Below are 25,532 nucleotides of genomic sequence, written 5' to 3'. Positions count from 1 at the left end.
TTATGAGAACTGGCAGGTAGAAAAAAAAATAGACTTTGTATATCCTTCAAAGAAATACAGAGCCAAATGAGAGGTGAACAAGAGAAACTGAAGAATAGAACCTACAGAAGCAGCAGCAGCAGGTGAAGTGACAGATCCGCACACACAAGATCTGTTACCCTGAGTGACTGAGCAAACCTTCCCCTGTAGTTTCATAAGTAGGCTGTAGTTTCTCTTTCTTTTTTCCTTTTGTGTGGGTTTGGGCTGATGTTGGCTACCCAGAGCTGCACATCCCTGCCCCTTGTGCTGTGCCAAGCATGTGCAGCCCTGCAGTGAATCACGAATGGGACCCAGAGCTGGAGAAACAGCATGGGACCCAGAGCTGGAGAAACAGTAACAAAAGCAGCAATTTATTCTGAATTATGTGGAATTCATACACAAAGGAGGGATTCATGTTCCTGTGTGTCAATGGACATTTAGTCAGGGCTTCAGCAAGAACAGGAGCAGGCCAAGCAATTCTTTACATCAGACAGATCTGGCAAGCAACTACAGACATTGGAAGCTTCAACTCAGAACTGTCCAGCAAAAATCAGGGTTGAGAAAGAAGAAATGACCCCATCAGACTTACTTAAGAGACCCTGAGAGCTTTGGTTGCTGCAGAAGTTTATCTGCATGATTCAATGCCATAAGGTTATCCCCCAAAGCCAGAGCCACGTAAGCACTACAGGCAAGGATCGAGCACCTGGAAGGAAGCAGACAAAAAAAAAGGGGAGGGGGAGAGAGTCAATATGTTAAAGGGAGAATTCTGTTATTCCAAATACACCTGTTAAATCTTCTTTCTTGTTTAGTGCTAAAGAAGCGTATCAAACTTTCAATAATGACTTCCCATCTAACTATGAAGTAAAAGAGTTAGTTTTCATTATTTATGGGCTTGATTGTCCTACCAATATAAACCAAGGATCACCATGGTGTGCTCACTAAGATTTTGCAGCTTTCATCATAAATAACAGACTAAAAAAAGATGGACTTCACCATGTGTCGTTTTTCTCATGGACAGTTTCCCTTTCTCACACTCTTGTTACTGTTCTTGCCTTGGACTCTCATTTGTACTCCTCTGCCCTCACCTTCTGTTGTACAGAAGAGTAGCACATTTCTAGATTGCTATAAGACACAATCTACAGACACACAGTAGCTATCAATTAAGCTGTCACATATTTCACTCTTGTATTGAACAACATCTGCACACAGATTCAAACTGGAGAATTCGGCATTTCCAGTTTTGTGCTCAATTGAGGGCTGTAACCCAGTGCCAAGACTCTGAGTGATCCATGGCATTTTGTTGCCATCACAGACTTGCTTATCTTTCCAAAACCAGAAAATCTCTGGCAGTTCATTTAATGAAATCTGAACTGCTCACATTTTCCATCTTCAAACAATAACCCCTCATCAGGACGCCATCATTAGGCCAAGCTTCACACTTTGTAATAACCGCCCCGCTCTCCAAACACTGTTCTTGGAGATATTTTCCACTTGGTAAAACATCTTTCAGTGCAGGCTGCCTTGTCCTCAGGGCACAAGCCTCTGCCCATGACACCCTGCTGTGAGCAGGACTCTGTTCTTCTCCAGGGAGGACAAGTGGATGCTCTGAGTGGGGTCCCACGTTGGGAGCGAAGGGAGGAGAGCTGCCGGCTCTCCTGCTGGTAGGCGGGCTATTATTGCGCCAACCTTCTGGCAACTGTCAAGCCCACTTTCGGTCCAGCAGTAAGTCATGTAATTCATGGCAGGACCTGGGGTGCCTTTATTCCCCTTTCCCAGGAGGCATGCTCCTTAATTATGCATAAGCAGGATAAGAAACTTCTCCAGTGTTTCCCCCTACCCCCCACTTCCTCTCCACTGTGTCCAGATGTCACATCAAATCTGAGCACATACAAAAGCTTGAGAGAGGGAGAGGAAAGCTTCCCCAGCTCAAGACCCAAACCTAAAATATTTCTGAAAGGTTGTGACTGGGGAGGGGGATGGAATGGGGAAAAAAACCTCTGCAATAACAGCCTGCTTCCAACTAGCCACTTTTTGTCTCTGCCTCAAGGAAGTACAGCTTTTAAACTAGCAGAGATGCTGCGTGTCACCAGCAAAATACCCTTAGACACAAGTCAGGGCCTGCAGAGTTGGTTATTACTGCTCTTCACATCAATGTGTCTTACATTTCCCACAACTTTTTTAAAACCTATTTTTATTTCTGCAAGTGTAAATTCAAACACAACACATGCTCCAATCACACAACAGGATGAAACCTACTCCTCTGCTCTAAGCACTGCCACATAAGAGCAGGCAAAAGCCTTCAGCAACAGCCATCTAAGGGGGAAACATTCCGGTTTCCTCCCATGCAGCTGTGCTCCTGCACTTGGATCCATTGTTGAGTTGGCTGAAGCAAACACTCAGGAGAGCTGACAGCCAACCGGAGCAGAAGAATTGCACCACAAGGGAAAAGACAAACTAGTTTTTCACCCCGGTCAGGATTCTGACAAAACTCCACAGGTCGCCTTTGAGCACGGCAGACTTCCAGCATCACCGAGCCTCCGCATGCCCTAAATAAAACTGCCTTTGCACTAGGAAAAAGAAAAATGTTTTTTTAAACTGCCAGATTATGTCAAACAGCCTCTTGTGTAGGTCTAGGCAACAGGATTTGTCAGCCCACACAGACTGTAAGTTTACGGAACCCAAACTCCACATCTGACTTGCCTTATTTCTCAGGGAAATGGCAAGCCAGAGCAAATCCAATCCTTCAAAACTTAGTATGAAGGCACCAAAAATGACACTTCTAAACCATTAAGAGAACATCACTAATGTGAAATAATTTCAAATAGCTAAGCCAAACAATGGATACAAAATACCTACTTTTTATGTTTCAACACTGGCAAACACTACAAAATATAAGAAATACAGAATGCAGACTGTGCTTACACCAAGGAGAAAATCAGCACCAGAAAAAGGGAGATGAGGGAAGAACTACACAGTGGCTAAGAGTGAGGAAGAAGAGAGTGAAACAGCTATGGGTGATAATCACTGTAAGCTTCCATTATTGTGACAGGGCCAAACAGACCACTGCAAACCTTTAAATAGATAACTGAGGCAAAACTGGGTAAGTGTGGAGAAAACAAATGATCAAATGATTCCTTTATCTCTATCTGGTTCGAGAGGGAAAATTAAGGTTCTTACACAAACATCTTCAATCTAGGGAGAAAGACTACAACAAGGTCGGTTGCTGTCCATCTCAACTTTTACAATAAAATCCACAAAATTTTCCAAATGTAGAACTGTGGTCTACCAGAACTTCTTTTCTCTTGATGTATCCCAACAGTGTTAGGTGGCTGTGGTGTGTGGAACTTACCACAGCCTGAGAGCAGAGCAGGGAATTGGCTTGTCCAAGCAGAAAGGAAAATTGTTTAGAAGAAACTCAGAAGAAAAACCTGGAGTTTCTACTTCCAATGCATAAATTTTTAGCAATGATTGGTGTCCTCAGACTTCTGCTTGTTGCTTTTAAAACCTTGCAACTGAATTACTGCTTATTATGAGAAAAGTCCATTCAACCAGTCCACCAATTTGTGCAAAAGTATCAAGCAATATATAGGACATGTAAACCTCTTCTTGATTATTTTTCTAGCTTTCAAAAACTGTTTCGAGGCAAAGGTAAGTCAGGCATTTTGAAACCTTACTAGGATGCACAACTGTATAAAATCATCCCAAAAAGGCATTCACAGTCCCTTTTCAGTTCTAGAAGCAATAGAGGTTTTTTTCAATTCAGCGACTTATCAGGAAAAAACTGAACAGATATCTACTCCTTAGGATAATCCTTGACAACATCCAGAATTCTTTTTTCTTAATTTTCCTGGACTCAGCAAGAATTTTAATTTTCTCACTTAGCTCCTTAGTGAGCAAGGCTACAGGACTACTATTTGAGTGTAACGTATTTTGCTATTCGCATGTCCAGAAGCTTAGAAACTGTTTCAGCAGAATCACTTTCTAGGAATGTGTAGTCCTCTAGATTAAACTAAAGCTTAAAAAAAACCCCAACGCTTTTCCTTTCCTTATATGAAGTTCTTTACCAGAAGCAGCTAACTTCTTGCTGAACTGCTAAGTTTTTCCTGACATGTTGTCAGATTTCCTCAGTAGATAACAGCTGATTGTGAAAGATAAGACTACGTATTAAAAAAAAATATCACAAAGTGAGACCATGTAATATTGACATGTGGCAGCCACATTTTCAACAGTCAGGAGGAGAAAATCCCACAAAACCCACAAGCAACACACATCACTGTTTTTAATCCAGCGTGTTCCATTTCAAGTAGCACACTCCTGTACCACTCCAGAATAAATAATCGACGTCGCCTCACAGATTCCTCCTGAAGCGCTTTTAAATGAGTACAAGAAGATTTGCTACATGTAGTGGAGCAATGGAAAGGTTAAGCTGGTCATTATAAAACATAGGTTACCTGGGGTTAGGCTGAAACAGAATGTTTACCTAAGAGTTCAAGTGGGAAATTACTGTATGCTTTGTCCATAACAGAAACTTAAAACAGATTTCTTTTTTCTAAACAGGTGCAAGCTTTATAGTAAGAGATTTTCAACAGGCTGGAAACCACCTGAAATAATTAGCATTGCCAGTAAGCGGCAATCTTGTTGGGGAAAAGTAAAGAGGCTCCAGATAACATGATACTTATTTACACACACGTGAGTTATTCCATCTGGAGAACATTCAGATTCCTGAACAGGCAGTTTAAGGGTCTTTGAAAACACATAAGAAATCTACAGTGAAATTTTACCTATATTTTTCCACCGTGAGAAAGTCAAATGCCTGGACAGAGGCATTTTTGCTTTCATTTTATGCAAACTATGGATTTATTCCTGCTGAATAAATTGGTAAAATTTCCTGCTGAAATTTTACCAATTCATTCTCATTGGTAAAAGCAGCTATGCTGCTTTCCACTTTCATTTTTTTCCCATCCAACAAGCATATAACATGGGCACTGAATTCTGAACTAGCCTTATTGTGGCTTTAAAGAGAAAAGGTACATACAGTAATTTCCATCCCCTTCCACCAATGTCAACAGACATTCTCAGGTTTTTTAGATTTGTCCTTATGAGACTTGATATTTTCAGCTTTGCCCAATATATAGCACCAAACTTACAATAATGGAAACAAACAGACTGATCTACCTAAGCTGAAATTCTGGATGGTTTCTATTTGTTCAGATTCAAAGCCCAGAAGAAAGGAAGCACACACATTTGAAAAAAAGATTACCAGCTACAATTCAACATTGCAGGTGCCTACAAAAAAAACCCCTAGGAATCACAATTAAGGAAGAGGCTTTTTTAATGGTGGATATTTTATATTATTTACTTGCCTTAAATTCTCCAATTCCTGTTTCTTCAAAGGCGAAGAAGGAGGAGCTGCAATGAATTTATCCCCTTCATGACTTTTATTGCTAGAATAAAAACAGTTAAAATTATCTATTACTACAATAGATAATTTAAAAATTCTCAGTGTATTTACTCACTCCATTTAAAAGAACATAAATTCTGCAGCCTAAAATAGAGGGAGTTGAAGTTATTCACAGATTGAGGCACACACTCTTATCCTAACAATTCTATTTGAGAAGGAAGAAGTGGGACACTTGCTGGAAAGAATTTGACTGACAGACCAAACAACCCACACCATTCTTCACAGCCTTGAGCTATTTTTGAAGTTCAGTGTAGGATAAGCATTTTTAACAAGAGGGACACAGAATTTGCTGCATTTGTAGCTTCTCTTCTTTCAGCCTGTACGAAAAGCAGTAAACTAGTTTTCTCTCCAGACCTCTAAAAAACTAGTTACATAAATACTCTAGAAAGATAACCCACAAAGTGCTACAGCTTCCTTTAGACTTCTAGCTACCCTTTATTACAAAATGTCACTTCTTTTTTTTTTCTTTCTTTTTTCCTTTCTCCAAATAAAATTCCACTTTCTTAAAATTATACCTTGTTTTTTTGAGGGGAGCATTGGGGGAGTATTCATTCTATTTAAGAAGTATGAAACTTCACCCTCCAATAAGCTGAAAGAGCCTCCTGGAATGAGAATTGAAGAGACAGCTAATGGCTGTATCTTGGCAGTGAGAGACACCAAGGTCTAGAAAAAGATTTAAAAGAAAATTCAGAATTGAAACTGAATCTGTCCACTTAACAGGAACTTAATTTATGAGTTTCATGTCTATTACAAATAGGTAAGATAACTCCAACATTCAAAACATACAGCACAAATCTCCAAGGAAATCCATACTCAATACTGTTGCAGAGTATGTACTTCATGCCTTTACCAAAAATTAGTTCAAAAAAATACCCTTAACCACTAAAAGTAGTCGCTCTTTTCTTGTGAATAAGAGAAGAATCTGCCTTAAGAGTCAGCTTGCTCAATTAGTGGGATTTGCTTTAAAACCATCCTGTTCAATTAGTGTGATTTTCTTCAAATGCCTTGTATGTTTTACTGTTCTCTCACAGAGGTTCCCTTGTCAGAAGGAACAAATCCTTAGAGAACCTTTCAGAATGTGACACAGAAATTCAAGAACAGCCTCCTTTGTTGGATATTTTGAAATTGGCAATGACTGCTGGGAGATATGAGGGAGTCCTTTCTTTAGCTTTTTTTCAGCTGAAGAAGCATCTGGTTTTGAAAGCAGAAGGTAGCAAAGGATCTTCCCATACAGGGCATGTTTTCCTTTCCTCGCTTCTACAAAAATAAACAAAAACCACCCCAACAGAAAACAAAAAAGGAGGTCTTGTCTGAGTAAGGGCCACCACTTTGTTTACATCACTGCCCCTTAGTGAGCCCCAAAACCTTAAAACTGAAGTCCCATTTAAACCAGAGAAGCTTCATCTCAATGGGCTGCATACATAGTTGCCAGAGAACCTCCAACCTTGGTAAAGAGAAAAAGAAAAAAAAGAAACCCTACAACAACCAACCAAACAAAAATAAAAGCCCACAACCACCCCCTCCTCCCTCCAACATTTAGAAATCATTTGGTCACTTGACAAGACAGATTGTAATTGAAAAAACAGGATTATAGAGAACAGCTTTCAAATATTGTTGCAAACAGCAACAGCCACTGACCCCCAGCTACAGCCTATCTGCAGACAACCTCAGAATATATGAGGATGCACCTTGTGCCTACACAACATAGTATGTGTACAGTGAATCCTGCCTTGTGACAAATGGATCTCATCTTCTTAACATTTATCTGTACTCAGGTCTGACAAAACCAGTGTGTTTTTTCATTACGCTCTAAGTAGTTCAAGTTCTACCACAGAAACTTTTTCCAGATGAGTTATTGTAACATTTACCCTCAAAATGGTCTTTAATGAAAGTGCAGACTATGATCAAAAGTTATTCTTCAAAAGGAAGTCCAGAATGTATGAGGTAATGCAATAAATTAAACCACCTTCCTTTAACATACATGTCTTCAAACTACTGTTTCTGATATTTTATTGACAGAAAAGATTTTTCTTAAATTCTTTTCTGCAAAAGAAGATTTATTAAACAATAGCTCCATGCTGCTTTCCTACTTACTTTCTAAATCTAGTTTCCCATTTTAATGCAAACACAACGAAGTATACTAGAGCTGATGAATGTCAAATCTGATCATGGGGAAATGTTTACAGCTGAGTTTCCAGACATTCAGATATATATTGAATCAAGTACATGGCGCACGTGTGCTCACACACAAAATCACTGTAACATGAAGCTTCACTTACAATTAGAGAAATACCAATATGCACAGCAGGAGGGTGTGGGAAAACATAACATTTGCAGCACAGGAAAAAAAAAAAGATGGCCAAGGGAAAAAATAATTTCACTGTCTAATTTAACAGAAGTTGTTAGGGACAGGAGGAATCAACTCAGTATTTTATTCTTAAATTTAAACAACAAGCAGCTAAACAATTTCCTTGAATATACCAGCATTATTAAGAGCATTTACAAATATGTTCTGTTTTTCTGCTGGGCAAACAAGGTAAATAGCAGACACAGACTGCTGGCCCAGAGTTCCTCTGGACAAAAAGAAGGGTTTATATTCAATTCTGTTTACCTGCATGCTTCACTGCTTTCAGTGTTTTCTGTATTTCCCCCCAGCTGATTATTAGTTTTAGATCCATTTTCCTGCTTGGGCTCCTGTTGATCTTCTGGCAGTAGCAGCAAGGCATTCCTTAGACAAATCGCTGCAAACTCCATGCTGGCTACAGGTATTGCTGAGGACTGCCCATCACTTAAAGAGACACAGAAGTTGACCAATAAGTAGCAATCCTACTAAATTAAAAATAAAAGCAGAGCTCCAAAAATACCTGAATGCAGAGAAAACTTCACCCTAAAAATGTTAAATAACATTTTTATATACCAAATTTAATTTATTAAGATGTAGCATCTTGTTATCTTTACATATTGAAAATACATCACGATGCCCCAATAGATTCCACCACATAATTTCTTGATTTCACTCACTGAAGTTTTATGGCAGAGCAACTAGATTCTTCCTGCATTTTTCTAAAGTAGATTACTGAAATTATATATTTTAAGTGAGAAAAAGAGGACAGATTTAGCTATCTGAAAATAAAATTTCAGATAAATAAATTTTAAGCTTTAATGCTCATCTTACTTACAATAAACACACAGTTAAGCCCTCTGCTGGCTATCACAGAGGAGGCACAAAATGATGTTTAAGACTCACCAAGCATTTTAGCATGCCTCTCTCTTCACTACATGAATGAACAGTTATTCCACAACAGTTTAAAAATCTCTGATAAACAGATACATATCCTTAACAAAGCTATAAAAACAAAATAACCCATGGAAAACATACTCACTTATAAACAACATTCTGTATGGACTGGGATGCTAGGACTATCTTACGGTGGTAGCCTTGACCTACTATTGATTGCACAATTCCCTTTTTGCTGGGAAGACCTTTAGTCTCTTGTTCTGATGTCTAAAAGGAAAAAGGAAAAGAAAGAGCTTAAATATCAAGGCTATTGAATGAGAGCTTGACAAAGTAAGTGAAGGCTGAAAGAAGACCTTGAACCCTGCTAAAATATAAGAATAATGGATACAGTTTTAAATCTAAAGTACAATGAAAGATCAGGCACCTTCTATTGTCTTTGTGTTGCAGAGGGGTTTTACTGCACACAGTGTAAGCACAGATTAGTTCTGACAGCTTGTCTGATAGCCTACTGACCTAGTTTCTCCTCTGTTTTGAAAGCAAAAGAACAATGAACCAAGTCATATTAAAAGAACTGACAGGATATCTAAAAAGAAATGATTTGATCTGCCACATAACATTCAGACTTGGCACTGTAACGCTTGCCATCTTCTCTCCCTGCTTACACAGCACTCAGAACACTCTTTGGAAAAGCTGCTCCCAAACTGTTCCATGGGGAGCACAAAGCTGAACAACAACATATGCAAAGATACATTAAATTAACTTGTTTAATGGATTGTTGAGTATGCAGACACATTCTGGGGGTCAAATGAACTTAAAGTACCCTAATTGGCAGTCCCAAGAATTATCTCTACACCATGTTTACTGGAGTTGTTTGGCTGTTCTACCATGAGCCATCTTAACTTCATTGGTAAGATTAGCGAGTGATGACGAGCTGCAGTTTTAAGAAAAAACTTATCCTAAATCTGGACTTTCAATAGCTGTCACTTTTCAAAAAAATTTATCAGAATCTATTCTAAAAATATTGACATAGTAGCACTTACTGCCAAATAAAAAATACATACACCAAGTTTGGATATGAAGCACATATTTCAAAAAAGGTGTTTGAAATGCAGGTGTTTAAAAGGGAATATTCTTCCATTTATATTTTATGTTTATAAAATACTAAAGTGTGTGAAAATTAGCTTCAGTGAAATTGCTTTTCTATACGGTGTTCAGAGCACAAATATGAATCTATACTTAAATATAAAGGAATAATACTGCAAATTGAGTTACAAGGTCAAATTGAACATATTATTGACTTTAAGGCCTCACTTGTCATGTTGCAAATCTAACAATTTAAAGACACTTTCTCTTTGCCTTTAATATTACTAGCATCCAAAGTTATTTTTTTTTCTTTTAAGATTACAAATTTAGGGAAAAACAAGCTGTTTTTTGACATGAATTCAAGCTCTCTGGTACACCACACATCATCATATAACTGTACAGGAAGAAAGCCTCAGGAACCTGGCATAAGCTACTACTTTGGCTAGTCTGCAGTAAATAGGGAAGTGCCCCATAAGGATCTGTATTTCCCATTTCCAGACTGCTAAACACTATCCTTGTAAATGGAATCCTAGCTTTGGATTTTTGCCACAAAACCACTAATCCACTCTCATACTCAGCTTTTCACTAGAGATCAGATGTGTCTTCTTTATCTATTTCTGACTGCATCCAGTAGGATTGACACAGAAAATTGCAAAATTAGTATGAAGAAAGCCGTTCTTCCTGCATTTGCTGTGCTTTATAAAACTCAGGCAATCTGACAATAAATAGCACATGCAGTGCTTTTATAAAGCACAGCAAATGCAGGGAGTCTGTCCAGTTTTGACCCAATACTCTTGAATCTTCAGTGCTCTGCCTCTGAAATCGGTATACAAGCAAACCTCTGCTATAAAGTTGTATCTTTCTGAAGTTCTCTGAAATAGAGAAACCAAAATATTGAGTACTATTCAAATTCCCAAGGGAAAAGTTGTTAATTTTGTATTCGGATACTGCGCAGTAAATAAATGCCCAGAGGCTACCCAGAGAGGAAAAACAGAGAATTCAGGGGTGGGGAGAAAACAGAGTGAATATAACTATTTGCTCAATTCATCCCACACAACCTGTGAAAGGAGTGAAATGGGCATACTGTGGGAATAACTGCATAGGATCATGCAATTACAGACTACATCATCACTCCCCCACACTTAAGGGGTGAATTGCACTTTTACAGGGACTCAAGTACAGTGTATCTTAATTTCACAGACATACTATTTAGGTGCAGTTTTTTCTTCCTGTCCTCAGCCCTCTGAATTTTATCATATGGGTTTATCCTAAACATACGTAGATTAAAAGGTTAGAAACAAGATGTCCCAGAGGACATGCAATATGCCTGCCATCAATAGGTTTCCAGCAACTTTGCCAGAAGAAGGTGAAGGCTTAGCAATTAGAGATTCAGTTTCCCAGCAGGTGTGATCCCAACAGCTTCAGGATGGAGAACGCTGATCTCTGCTTCCTCAGCCTCTGTCACTTTCAGGCTACCCACACTACAGAGTCTCACCCTGCTTAATCTCTAGTGGACAATGAGTGAGGAAACAATGAAACTTCAGATGAGCTTTGGCTGCATGAAGAATAAAGGACCACATGCAAAGAGTTCCCTTCACCTGTTGCAGCTCCAGATTAAACACATAAAAATACATATACACAAGAAATAATTAATCTGGATTTACAGAGGTGTTACAACATCAGGCCTTCAAAATACACTGCGTAACTCTAGGTATTAGTTCTACCTTTCTGTAATCACATGCCATTCTTTAGAAGAATTTTCCAAAGCTACTTACCCCTTTATTGGCAGCAATGCAGCATTCTGCTATTCTCAGCCACAGACGAGGGTTTGAGTGATAAACCTGGACTGCCTCAATCAGGCATTCAAAGGCAGCTAAGGGCCTCCCAATATGCAAGAGCTGAATTCCACAGTTATAGAGCAACTCGTATCGTTTGTTAGTCAGTAGTGTACACATGGGTCTCCCTGAAAATTTTTTACCTGCAGAAAAGGATTACATCATATTGGATGCACAGCTCAAGACAGCAAAAAACTCTAAGAGGAAGAGGGAAGCTGTGAGAAACACCCCAAAGCTACCAAAAACCCCTCTCATTGCTGAAATCCACTAGCCTCCCTCTCTAAGTTCCTTTCATATCAAAACTGATTTCAAAGACAAATTAATTGTATTCTTAATGAAGACTGAAGTACATTAAATGCTAACCTCATACGTTCCTTATCACACAAGGTAAGTGTTACACAATAGTACTGAATCCCAGATTTGTGAGAACACACATCTACACACATTCCAGAGAATGCAGATTCCAGAAGAGAACCACTTTGCTGATAACAAACATAAAACGCTTTCTGTCTTCACATTAATACCTAAGGCTGCACTTAGGTCTAGGGGAGAAATAGGAAAAAGCAATAAAATGCCTCATAGTGAGTATATTTTAAAGAAAACAAGAAATGAAAACAATTATAACTTCATCATGAAATGATGAAGACTGAGTGATGAGGGCCTCTCTAGCCAGATAGGAGAGATCTCACATTCACAAGCTCTGGTCCTGTTCTCTGGGACAACACAGAGGGCATTAACAATGCAGGAGATTCCTGGAATGTGTTTATGATTTCCTTCTCCAAATGTTGAAGGAGTCGATGAGGACAGGTCCTGTACTGGACTTTGTTCTCACCAACAAGGAGGGGCTGGCTGGGACCATGAAATAGTGGAGTCTCACCCCACTTAATCTCTAGTGGATGATGAGTGAGGAAACGATGAAACTTCAGATGAGCTCTGGCTGCATGAAGAGAAATAGACCACATGCAAAGAGTTGCCTTCATGAAGAGGGAAATAGTGGATCCTTAGGACAGTAGAAGTATGCACAGCAAGCTCACTGCACTGGACTTAAGGCAAGTAGACTTTGGCATCTTTGGGGGTCCGATTGGTACAGTACCATGGAATAAAGCCCTGAATGGAAGAGGAGCCCAAGAAAGCTGATTAATATTCAAGGATCACCTCTCCCAAACTCAGGAGTGATACATCCAAACAAAGAAGTCAGCCAAAAAATTGCCAGCAGGCCTCCTAAACAAGGAGTTCCTGGACAAACTCAAATACAAAAAGAAAGCCTACAAAGGGTGGAAGCAAGGACCAGTAACCTGGGAGGAACAGAGAGAAACTGAGCAACCAGGGACCAGGTTGGAAAGCTAAAGCCCTGACAGGTTTAAATCTGACTAGGGACATCAAGAGCAAAAACAAAATCTTCCACAGTTATGTTGGTGATAAAAGGAAAACTAGGGAAAATATGAGCCCTCTCCACAAGGAAACAGAAGACCTGATTACCTAGAATATGGAGAGGGCATCCTTCATGCCCTGATGATTCTACACATTGTCAGCAGGACTAGAAATAACTTATGCAAAATAGGTCACAAAAACTCTTTTTTGTCATACCTCTCTAACCGATGGACAAAGTCTATAGACAAGAGAGAAGTAATTGTCCTACGGTACATTAACAAAAAAAAACCAAACATATTTAATCATCATCATGATGTATTTCTGGCAACAGCAACTATACTCTTACATCAGGTTATCATGAAAATTCTCACCCTTCTTACTCTGCCCTCCACAAAGAGATGGAATGGGAAATTTGCTGATAATTACTCAGACCTCTATTTCCTAGATTTGCCAACCCCTCTCCCACCATCTGTTTTAATCTCTTGCTTACCTGGATCTGAGCTGCCCGTTCCCAGCTGTGCACATGCATTATCATTTTCTTGCAAGGCTTTTTTAAAGTAAAAAATTCCTAAATTGTGCTTTCCCATTGCAAAGTGGATACAGCCAAGATTGTTCCAGAACATACACCTTAAGCATTCACCTGAGAGAACAACAGAAGACCGTTTTCAGAAACTGAAAGTTGTTGCTAAGCCCATGAATGCTCCAACCATTTTCTCATATTCAGGTCAGCACATTATGGCAGTCCATTAAACATCTTTTTCAGTGAGATCATGGGTATCACTGTTATATCCAATATGACATACACATATATTTATGCCAACCTAACCATACAAGCAGGAAATGCACTCTTCTTCCTAAATATATGTTCAGGTAACACTGTGAGAGGCTTTTTCTAAATAATAAAGGACAAAAAATTTAACTTTTCACTTATCTGCTGGTGACTAAAGTTTTACAGGGTTAACATGGATAATAAAGGCAAAAGAGGAAAAAAAACCCCACCCTAAAAATCCAAATAACCAAACTATTAGCAAATTAAACATACATGATTTTAGTCATAGCCTATGAAGGCTACTAAGTGAACAATACATTGTGTAAAAAGGATAATGCAAAAAAGTTACGAGATGGTAAGGTTTTAAAAAAAAATTTCAATCATAAAGAGAACTTTAAGCATAAAAACTGCCAGGGAGGTCTCAGTTCTAGATCTAATATATTGTCTTTTGTTTCATTTATTGATTAAGGGACTCAATCATGAGCCTTGCAAATATAACACAGCTTCAGAAATCCATTTTCGTGGACAATCACAGCCTTCTGTAGAAGAATGTTCAATGAAAATCACTACAGTGTTGTGTGAAAGTACAAGAAGAAAGATGAAACACATCCAGCATATAAATCCATGACTTTCAGGGCTGACATTGTTAAGTAATCATTAATATCCTTAAAATTGATATCAACAAGTAGTCCTATTATACTAGACACTCAAGTACCTGCAGGATGAAGGGTTTTTATTTTACCTGTTTTCATGAAGCCTGGATGTTCGGCAATGTTGGCACTGTTTAAAAGTTTGACAGCTTTACGGTAATTGCCTCTCAAATACTCGAAATTGCTCTTAAGAAAGAGAGAAGGAGCTGACTGTGAAGGAGAAAACAATATTTAGTTATCTCTTGGTTGATGATTTCTACTGCTGGTATTATGTCACTTCACAAACTTGCTTCTCCTGCCATTTCAAAATTAATGGGTTTAGGCCATGTTACTTTCAAAAACTCTGTCATGAACTTTAGAGAACCCTGTCATGGAAGTGGCTAAGGGCAAAGGATCCCTACCCTGTCTTCTAATACCTGCCTCCCCACAACCCCCCTCCCTGCAGAGTTCCTTGTAGGCTGTAATCTTCCTAGTCTGCCAACACAGACCTCATGATCCAGAAGGCTTTCTGTTAAACCTGCTTTCCAGCACGACATAAGCCTCAAAAAAATGTCAATAAAAAGAAAAAAAAAAAAAAAAAAACGCAAAAAATGCTCACATATCCCAGAATTAATCTTTCATAAACTGGTTTAAACTACCAATTACATAAAAGTTTGTAATGTGCATAACATCTATAGTAAACTAAAACTTATTTCATTTCAATTATAAAGAATGCTGAACAGTGGTTCACTGTTATTTTGGCACCACAAGGTGTATTTTTTCAGAAACTAAAAACAGCACAAATAAAAAAATTCTACAGTAATTACATTTGCAAAGATATTATAAACCCAACTGACTGCGTAAAGAATTACTTCAAACATCCACCCTCAAGAACTATTTTTTTTTTAAAGAACATTAGCAAATTGAGTTTTAAGATACAGAACACATCTAGATTTGAAAAACAGTCTTAAGAATACTTACATTCCCAGCTGTATTCATAACAGACTTGATCTCCCTTTTGCATGCTTTTAATGACTTCATCTGGATATAGGCTCTCACCTTATACTGTTAAAAGATTAAATTTGTTAAGTAATACTCAATAATTTCTGCATGTTTGCAAGACAAGCTGTATCTAGATATTTACTGCAGAATATTTTATATACATCTCTAAAATAGGCAGCAAAAAGCTATTCAAAAATTCTTCACAAAAAAGAAATTCTATTCAGACTTTAAACACCACATTTACAGGGTTTGTATTTACAATAAGCAGATGAACACTTTGTTCAATGGCCAACAGCTGCTCCATATTCAAACACAGATATGGGCACTTAAAATGACAAACTAATTAAAATAATCTAAGATCTTAAACCAAGACATTTACCTACTAAACAGAAAATACAAGTAAGTGAATGCTAATAGAGAAGCACTCTGATTCTTCATATGTACTGTTCTACTTTTCAACAGAACAGTGCAGTGAAATAAAACCTCAGCTGATTTAGACTGCTGGAGGTTGAACAGACAAATTCAATGCAGCAAACTGCCATGTAAAAAAATAATTATAACACACAGGACTGAAATGGTGGTGGTGAGCAGGATGTCAGGTCAGTTTTCCTGTACATGGATCTTACAAAAAGGAAGATTTAGATAACAAGGATAACAACAAGGAGAGAAAGCATCATAATTTGGGCTGAACTGGTTTTGAAGGAGATGACACTCAGATTTAGAAAACCCTCAAAGAAATGTTCTTGTATAAATAACATTCAGACCCTTACCTGATGTATCTTAGATTTAGCAACTTCTATTAAAGCTCCACTTTCAGCTTTTTGATTTGAGGAATCTTTATTGGTATTATTACCTGACTGTCAAAAAAAAAAAGAGGAAGCATTATTGTTAGTCACCTTTTAAATTCAGTTGACAGATTCAACTCACATGAAGAAAAATAAATATTTAATAGTATTAATATTAATATTGAGTATTTAATATAAAAATATACACATCCCACCAGAAACTAACTTGAGTTTAACAATCAAAATCCACAAACCACACCAGCCTTTGAAGAGCTGAATTCTGTACTATCATTAGTGTTACACTATGTTGCTCTGCAGTTAAGAAGAATTCTTTTGCCTAGAAGGATGACATGCATGTTCTAGAGTACTTCTTTAATACTTCCTTCAGTAGAATTACCATATACTTAAAGAAAGAATATTTTATCTTAAGTGTGACATTCCATCAGCAGGGAAACACTGAAATGCCCTCTCTTCACTCCCAAGCCACCACTGATTCTACTCATTTTTCCAAAAGGCACATGAAAGATTTCATTTGAAAGCATGCCTCACACTTTCAGATACCATGTAAAAAAGATACTTTAATTTCCCATCCTATGTGCAACTGCAGTTCCTCTGACACTGACTTCCCTTTCAAACCTAGGGTCTAATATGGTCATAATCAAAGACAATATTTGACCCTGGAGACAATTGTCTTTCCAATGCAAGTCTCTGACTGAAGAAAGACATCTTAGCTCCTTGGAGTAAGAGAAAAGGGTGAAAGAGAGGGAATAAACAGCTACTGTACAATTAACTCAGTCACTAACATATTTAAGCTGCTGTCTCAAGTTACAGGTGATCTAACATAGCCTTATAATTCCAAAGTCTTTTAAGATACTAATTTTGGATTGAGCTAAAGCATACTTCTGAAAAAGATTTAAAGCCATTTGTATGATTTTAAGCTTACCTCATTTTTTCCATTCTTGCTGTTATTGTTGCCCTGTGAAATCATTTTTTCCAGAACCACGAGCAGATGCAAGGCTTTCTCAGCTTGGTAAGTTAACAGGTATAAGTCTACAAGCAAGAAGCACACAGCCTGGGCAAACTTCTCTTCTGTGAAAAGCAAAGAAGAAAAATTAGTTTTACAGTTCTAACACCAATCCCTCTAAACATGGATGGAAAAAAACCTACTACAAAGTGCCATCTATGCAACATTATGAGAAAAAACAATATATTACATAAGAAAAAAATAATGCAGCCATGTCCAACCCACAGCTAAGCTCATTTATTCAAATGGCATCAGCATAAAAGCACAGACTAAAGGCAGCTTAACAAGCATTTAATGTTCATAGGTTCTGAGAACTGATCTAAGTAGATCAGCACCAAAAATGCTGCATCCAAACAGACAGAGCCATATGCAGATGCAGAATCCCACAGAACTCACTAAGATTCTGTACAAACACATCTCTGTTTAGCTGACTTCAGAGTAAGTCCCAACTATGCAGATTGAACACTGGAAGGAATTGAAGCAGAAACACAGCAGCATCTACTTAATTTACTGAGACCCACACACATACATCCTTCAGCCTTCTCACTTATAAAATTTAACAAGGATTATGAAATTATTTCAGACAAGTATGGTAGTTCTACTACACAAGGTATTATAGCCCATAAAAGTTGCAGACTTTGTATTCAGATATAAGCACATACAATTATGTACTACCTAATAAAGGTATTTAAAAATGAGTGCCCTGAAAAACAGACACCCACCCGTGAAGTTGCATGATGACTCAAAACATTAGATTTAAAATAATTTCATTAGCTTGTACATTATATTTACATAAATATCATCTCAAGTTGAAAGAATCCATTTCAGTTTCATATCATTTGTCTGCTAAAGCTCTCTGAAGCACCTTCCCCCAAATTAGTTTGTTGTCCTTGATGTAAGTAAAACATATTCTTGATTCCAAACCCTATCTAATTTCTTAAAACCATATTAAACAAATTAAAAATTACTTGTCTGATAGTGAAAAAGACTGAATTGTCTTTCTGTAGTTCTTGAATGGACAAGATTCTTCTTTCTACCTACATACCAAAAGGCTCTATGAACTGGTACAGCTTCTCCCCAACGGATATAGCTTCAGTATACTGACGGAGATGGTACAGGATAACAGCCTGATTGTAGTACAGCATACTGTTCTCAACATCATCCAAACCATCCATTTCTTCAACAACAGAGTGAACCTAAAAAAACCCCCATTCATTTCATTAAACTTTCAGTACCTATGATTTTAAAGTACCAGGTATTTAAAAAAAACCCCTCCAAAGCTATGAATTTCTCTAAAGGTAAATTGTAACTTACTGACCTCATTGTCGTTATACATTAACACAGCAAAAAAACATACAATGAAATACAAAACTGTCAATTGAGTAGTAAAGTAATATTTTCCACTTTTTTATCATTTCACAAACTATTGCATGTTAAGGAACTTTCTACTGAAAGAACATAGCAGGTCCTTCTATTGTTATAATCTCAGACCAATTTCAATAATAGTTAAAAACACAACTACAAAAGCTGTCCTACAAGATTAAACTGACTCGGATGTTTGTAAGTTATGTTACTTTCTTATTTTGTTAAATCTATGGGACAAGGGCAGAGGTTTTACTCCCATTTCACAGAAAGATCCTGCCACCATTAACAGTACCCAAAATCAAGTACCACATCAATACAGCTGCATTACCTGGTTTTTCAGCTGGTTAAGGGTTTGTCTCAAATTGTCTGTGGTAGTCTGATTACTTTTACAGAACTCTGCAACAGCAGTATTCAAAGTTATTTTGTAGTCATCTTTGTTTATGTCTTGAAGGGTATTTAGGTGTTGTAAACAAGCATCATAGTTTCCAGCCTGTAAATTGCACACATACCAGAAACATGCATTAGTCTTTTCTTTATCAATACAAGTGAACTAAATGTGTATACACATATTTCATTATTTATGCAGATTAACATGGATGAGAAGCAAGTCTAAATGTTGAAGACATATCCAAACTTCAAAAATAATTTGGTGGAGTAAGGACAAATTAAATAGCTGATTATTATTAACAGATGTTTCCATGAATAGTGTTATTCTCATTTCTCCTACCATATTAAGTTTCAAGACTCTGTTTCCTCAGTTTTCGTAATCTTTCCCCATTCCATGAACCCTGAGCAGCTGTAGTTGCTTACACAGGTTCCAGCCCAACATTTTATGTTCAGTCTTCAGTTCATCTGAATATATAGTGATTCACAATTTAATCTACAGGAGTTAGCTCAAGAGAGATTGGAAAAAGAAAGTGTCAATTTCCCAGAGTAGGTTTAAGAAACATTTTTACAAGCTTTAGCTGTTGGATGAAGTATTCAATCACCTAGGAATGCCTAAACAAACTGGGAGCCAAGCATGATGCTCCACCAATATGTGATCTAATGGAAAAATCCCTTTCTTTGACCACAGGAGGATTTTAGTGGCATCAAGAAATGAAAGAGAGACTCCTCACTCTTTCTTCTCACTCATTAAGCCTAGATAATGCTTAACTTTCAACTGCTAAATTCCTACACAGGAATAATCACATTCACCTCTTCCATATGAGAGTTACTTCCAATGTGGGCAGACAGATAAGCAGATGCATTTCCACCTCTGTCAATGGTTCACACCCAAAAGCTAAGCTCTGGAGTACCATCCTCCACTTACTCCTCCTTTTCAGGTGCTGTTCCACAGAGCTTCTCTTGGACTGCTGAGTAACTTCATATTAAGGGCAGAATACAACAGAGAAGAGCTCTGGGTCCTTCTGCTCTCCCCAAGAAAGTTGCCATTCTGCAGCTCCTTTCTATGGAACCACTCCAGTTCCTTCAGTCTCCCAGGAAGGCACAGTGATACAACTTAGATGTAGCAGGACACCAATACATTTTCACAATTCTAAGCACCAACAGCATGGATTGCCTTCTGATCATGTGCACAAACACAGATGCTGGCATGCTCTTCAGTTGAGACAGCTCATCTCCCAGTGGTTCTCTTCCTGTGCTCACACTTGGAGCTTCTCTTCAGTAGGAGTTTTCAGATCACAGCAACAAGGCTTCTAATAATGGCTGGTCTACAGACTTTAAATGCTCAGGTTATTTTGTGATGTTTTTCATCAGCTAACAGTCCTTTATGCCTCTACTAGATAGGATCTAGAATATAATACTCAATTCTGTCAAGACTGAAACTGGACATGTAATAGGATAAAGCAGCATGCAAGGCAGTCCACAATGCTATCTGGAGCTACTCAACAGCAAGAAATTGGCAAACAAGGCATCAAATTAATTCTGCTCACATCTGTTGCCACCTCACTCCATGAATTCAGGGAATTCTTAAAGCAAGAAAAAACTTCACAAGATAAACCAAATGCACTGGACCAGGATAAAAGTAAAGATGAAATTGTTAGCAGATCAAAAGTATTTTAGGCATTTAGATGTATGGGCAAGGTGGAAAACAAATGACTCTCTCATGTGTCTTCAGCTCTCAGGATCAAATGCCACTGATTAAAATGTTATAGAAAAAGAGTAATTGAGCTAGACAGCGCTCAAGAAGACATTTGTGAACAACACAGTGTTAAGAACCAACCATATGCACTTCATATAACAAAATGAGTGAAACATAGAAGTACTGAGTGAAACATTGAAGCAAGAATCTCAAAAGACAACACTTAAATTCTTCCCTGACTTACTTCAGAAAATTAGAACTGAATTTAAAGCAAGGCATTTTGGAGACAGAGATACAATTGAAAGAAAAAGCAATTATACTTCCTGTCACACTACATAAAACTAGGAGACAATATAGAGAAAGAAATAAACTGAAAGACCTGGTACCTGAACTTTAACACAGAAGATAAAAAATCTTCCAAGAAACACAAAACAAGTAGTAGATACTGCCTGTAGGTGTTACACATTCAGAAATGTTTTATTGCAAAGTGACAGGACATTATACAACACTTTTTGTGAAAGAATATAGCATGATGCTAAAACACAAGTGTTTGTTTCACTGCTGTTTTTTAAATACATGAGGGTCCTTTAAACACTAAAACACCATTTTTAGCTAGATGTGATTAATTCTTCAAGAAATCATGCACTTCCAATGCTGATGCAGAAGAGAAGCCTCATATAGCTTTTAAGGCTACTAAGTTTTGAGAATCAAGATTAAAAGTGCTCCTGTTCAAGTATCCTGTTCAGTCTTCTCACATCACAGCAGACAGAAAATGCATGTGCTGTCTTTATAACACAACTAAGAACTACTTTTGAAAGTCCTCTTAATGCATTTGCAACTGAATTAAGAAAACAGGAAAAACAATCACACAAGCCCACTTAGCAGTAATGTGGTAACTTAAAAGTCTCAAAGTCTGACTTAGTCTTACCTGAAAAGCTTGTAATGCACTGCTCGACAATTCCTTTTCCTGATCAGTAATCCCAGAAGTACCTGCTCCTTCATGTTTTTCAGTACCTTGATCTGTAAAAGTGAACAGAAGATTACAACAAAGCTTGCAAGTGTGATAACAGCTGTGTAGCTTAAAAACTTTGTTTCTTCCAGTTCTCAAGGTCCTCCTGCCAATGCAAGTAATTTTCCAGATAACTGTAGCAGTGTCCCTACTACACTATCTATATCCCAAGTTACATCTCCTACCACGATATATCAAGTTATTCTATACTCCTAGAGAATTCCTCTCCATGAAATGTAAATTATGGTGCTCAATGAACAACCAAGGTCCTGCAAGCTGACTTACAAGCCATACATTTTAGATTTCTCTTTAAAGCTGCAACCATACACTAGGATTGTCTTATTTTGCTCAAAAGTCAGCAGTGAAGGCCATGCATCATTAAGTATGTACCACGGTGGGTTAGATAAAAACCCACACAAAATACTGTATAGTGCTTCCTAAACAGCAAGCAAGGGATACTCTAGGGTGCAACAAAAAACCCAGTAAACACTGGAATTTCGTCACAGCTCCCTACTTTGGAAGAATATTTCCCCAAATAAGAGGCTGCACTTGAAGCATCATTGTTAATAATCACTGACAGATCTACTATATTAAAAAAAACCCCAACCCTATATACTTTTGTATTCTTCAATATACTCCATCAAATGCTCTCTGGTGATTATATTGCAAGGCACAAGCACAAGCTACCTGCTCACTTTTTCAGCCTCACTCCAAATCTTATAGATCTTCCTTTGAATCACCTCTCTTCCAACGTGAGCAGGAGCAGTTTACTCTCCATCTTCCTCACAATTTATTCCCAGAATCTTCTCCAGTTCTACTATACTATTTTCCAGATTAAGACAAGAACAACATGTAGCAACTATGATGGTGGGCCCTTTATGCATTCATATAGCAAGTTAACAAGTTTTAATTGCCTTCAATTTTTTACACTGAATTTCTAATGATTTATGTTTCAGTCACTATTGAGCATATTTTTCAGAAAGAAGTCTACTAAATCCTTTTGTCAGCATGTAATTAAGAATTCAGTGAAGTTGCATTAAAAAGCACAGTACACACATTCCATGTCAAAGAAGCTGAAAAAAAACCCCTCCACTAAGCCCTTCCTTCTGCTGAACACAAACTACTGAGAAAAAAATAAAACAACCACATAACCACCACACAGGAGATAGTATTTCTAGGAGCATTAATTAATGTGCTAGAACATACAAAAATAATTTCGTGTTTTTGAAACAAAGACTTTATAAACCAGTAACGGTTTCTGCTTCTGCAGAAAATTATTTCTTGAATTTCACAGTGGAAGATCTGCACTAAAACACATTTTGCTATCTTAATAGACTATGTAGGCTATGTGAACTTAATGCCTGCTTTCTCTTCCCTATAATTCAGAGATATAATGCAAACTCCACTAATTTTGTTTTCACTTTGAACAAACGAAAACACTTAGCTGGGAGCTCCTCTGCAAAATCCATTCCCCATCACCACCAATATATCTGGATCTTCTAGTACCGACCATGAAAATTTACAAATATAGGACACATGACAATCATAAGGAGCAGTCAAACCTCAGAAGATTAATCATATAATATCCTCAGGAAAAACAAAACAGACTTAGTAATCTATTAAGTTTGTGCCTATTGCTGGGAAACAGTGAGATTCCTTCCACCTGCAATAATACTATTGCCCCCTGCAATTGAGCAAGAATTGTAAATATTTGGTTCGAACTTTCATCCTGCATTAAGATGTCAACAAAGTAGAGATTTTAAAATCTCAACAAATCTTACAGCGGCAAGAGTAACCCATTGTTATTTGGACAAAATTCAGGGTTAAGCAATTTCAGTACTCTGGAGGGATGGAGCCTCAAGGGCCTACACCTGCTATGAAATTTGACTGCATAATGCATTGATCAACACCATTTGCACTGCCTTGTCCTTCAAAAGGAAAGGCAAAAGAGAAATTTAAACCACAAGAAAGCTCAGAACATTTCTGATGTGCCAAAAGCTTTCCACAGTGAAAGAGGAAAGGAACAGGAAGTACCTCTGCTTCAACCTAAATATAGCATAGATCTGATTCCAGCTCTAAACCTTGTGATCATACAGATGAACTAAAAGCTCTCACTCTCCAAAGATCTTTAGAACAGTAGCAAATAATCAAATGCATCTTCCCTCCAACGTTCATGCTAACAGTGGCATTATCTGCTTTACTTGCTCAGCATGCCTGTCAGATTGTGCTGGGAAAGGTAACCACAGTGCAGAGCCTTGAGGCTCTAAAACTTTTGACGCTGATAACAGTCCAGATTCCTCACGTACAGGTTTACCTAGCAGAGAGCCATCAACTACCACGTACACTACTGATTACTGCCTTTGTATGCAGTACAGCATACAAAGACCAGCATCTCAAAGGAAGTCTGAATTCTAAAGTAAAATGTCTTCAGTGAAGTGACAGATAAACCAAGAGATACTTGTCTAAGGTCTGCCATAAAAACTACACTTACATAGCTTGGTTGATGTAATTCCTAAGGAAAAATCAGGACAGGTCTTCAAATTTCACTGTCTCTCTAAACTTGTTGGTACATTAAACAAACACAAACAAATCCAAATCACAAAACGAAGCTGGGGACTACTTTAAGCAAAACCAGAGCTGCCTCTAGTAATTCAATCAACTGCATCTACTAGCACTCAGTAAAGAAAGCAGGTTTGTGAAACCTGAACTGGAAGCTTATAAAGAAAAAACTGCAATCCAGCTGATATAGTTCACAGCATAGCTCCTTCCTTTGAAAAAAAGGGCAACAGAACACTTTGGCTACTCTGTACCCTTTTTGTCCAAACATACCTGAAACTTGTTAAAGACCTATAAAGCCACTCCAGATGTGATACTACCATTCGTGTTTAGACTGGGATCTACTGCTTCAGCTGATCTTTGCTATCAGAGATCCCTCCAAGAGGAGTCACCTAAAAGCTGGCTGGCACAAGGTACTGAACAGAACCCACCATTCCACTGAAGTGGCAGGGGCGGTGGGGAGGTAGCGCTCCTGTTCTCTTGGCTGCAAATAGCTATCCCAGGGCTTGCAAACAGAACTGCTACTTCCATGTTCCTTGAAGCATTTGAAAGTGAAACAGGTAGGAAACTTGTTCCCTGGCAAAAGAAACAGCATGCCTTGCTCACTTGGGCCCCGTGACCTTTGGCACTCTTGCAGAAGCACGTGGTGTAGGTAACACATGGTGCACCAGTCATCTCCAATGTGCTCCCATTTGTACAGCAGCCACAACTATCAGCTGAAATATCCAGAGCAGTGCAGATTCTTTACTTCACAAGTGAGAGAACTTGATTTATCTCTGTAATTTGTATTTAAATATGGACCTGTTTGCTTAACTTTTCATTTGTCCAACCTTCATGAGTACAGACCAACTCTAAAACTAAAACTTGTGTAGGTTCATGATGACGGGCAAAAGGGGCAACCTGGAAAAGGATGTAAAAATCAGCTGCTCAGATTTTGATCTGGAGGAAGCTGCTGCACTGAGTTGGAAGTTAAAGAATCAAGCCAGGAATTATCTTCCTGGCTATCAGTCCTGGGGCTGAACAGCAGCTACACTGCGTCACGGAGGCTGGATGCTTTGCACAAGCAGGAAGCTGCTCCTGCTGGAGAAGGTACATCATGGTGGACAGCAGAACTTCAGGAAAATGGTCTCTATGAAAGGAGAACAAGGAAAAGTGTGAGACTGCCACCTGAAAAGGAAGATTGCTCTCCTAACGGGCTTGCTGCCAGATCTCATAAAAGCAACAAAAGTCACATCTCCCACATACACATACCTGAGAGTGACTGCAATCATTATCCTTCTCATACCTGCTCTCCGTTTCTCCAA

The 25,532-nt window shown here is 38.1% G+C and overlaps 1 protein-coding gene across 3 annotated transcripts in view; it reads right to left on the bottom strand.

The window, feature by feature from the left end:
- CNOT10 (CCR4-NOT transcription complex subunit 10) overlaps nucleotides 1–25,532 on the bottom strand; it is a 32,500-nt gene that overhangs the window by 4,992 nt on the left and 1,976 nt on the right. The window contains exons 2-14 of one of the 3 annotated variants that reach the window (XM_041466366.1): nucleotides 21,592–21,683; nucleotides 18,909–19,070; nucleotides 18,261–18,411; nucleotides 17,135–17,280; nucleotides 16,177–16,263; nucleotides 15,386–15,469; nucleotides 14,518–14,635; nucleotides 13,497–13,646; nucleotides 11,576–11,778; nucleotides 8,863–8,984; nucleotides 8,091–8,267; nucleotides 5,382–5,462; nucleotides 608–721 (exon numbers count right to left, since the gene is read on the bottom strand). In XM_041466366.1, coding sequence (XP_041322300.1) covers nucleotides 608–721; nucleotides 5,382–5,462; nucleotides 8,091–8,267; nucleotides 8,863–8,984; nucleotides 11,576–11,778; nucleotides 13,497–13,646; nucleotides 14,518–14,635; nucleotides 15,386–15,469; nucleotides 16,177–16,263; nucleotides 17,135–17,280; nucleotides 18,261–18,411; nucleotides 18,909–19,070; nucleotides 21,592–21,683 — 1,687 coding nt within the window. The remainder of the gene's footprint in view (nucleotides 1–607; nucleotides 722–5,381; nucleotides 5,463–8,090; nucleotides 8,268–8,862; nucleotides 8,985–11,575; nucleotides 11,779–13,496; nucleotides 13,647–14,517; nucleotides 14,636–15,385; nucleotides 15,470–16,176; nucleotides 16,264–17,134; nucleotides 17,281–18,260; nucleotides 18,412–18,908; nucleotides 19,071–21,591; nucleotides 21,684–25,532) is intronic. The other 2 variants (XM_041466367.1, XM_041466368.1) reach the window with 2 other exon arrangements.

This window comes from Pyrgilauda ruficollis, unplaced genomic scaffold, assembly GCF_017590135.1.
Source record: "Pyrgilauda ruficollis isolate IOZ18807 unplaced genomic scaffold, ASM1759013v1 scaffold2, whole genome shotgun sequence".
NCBI lineage: Eukaryota > Metazoa > Chordata > Aves > Passeriformes > Passeridae > Pyrgilauda > Pyrgilauda ruficollis.
The sequence above is the reverse complement of the archived record's forward strand: the minus strand, read 5'-3'. Positions and strand labels throughout refer to the sequence as shown.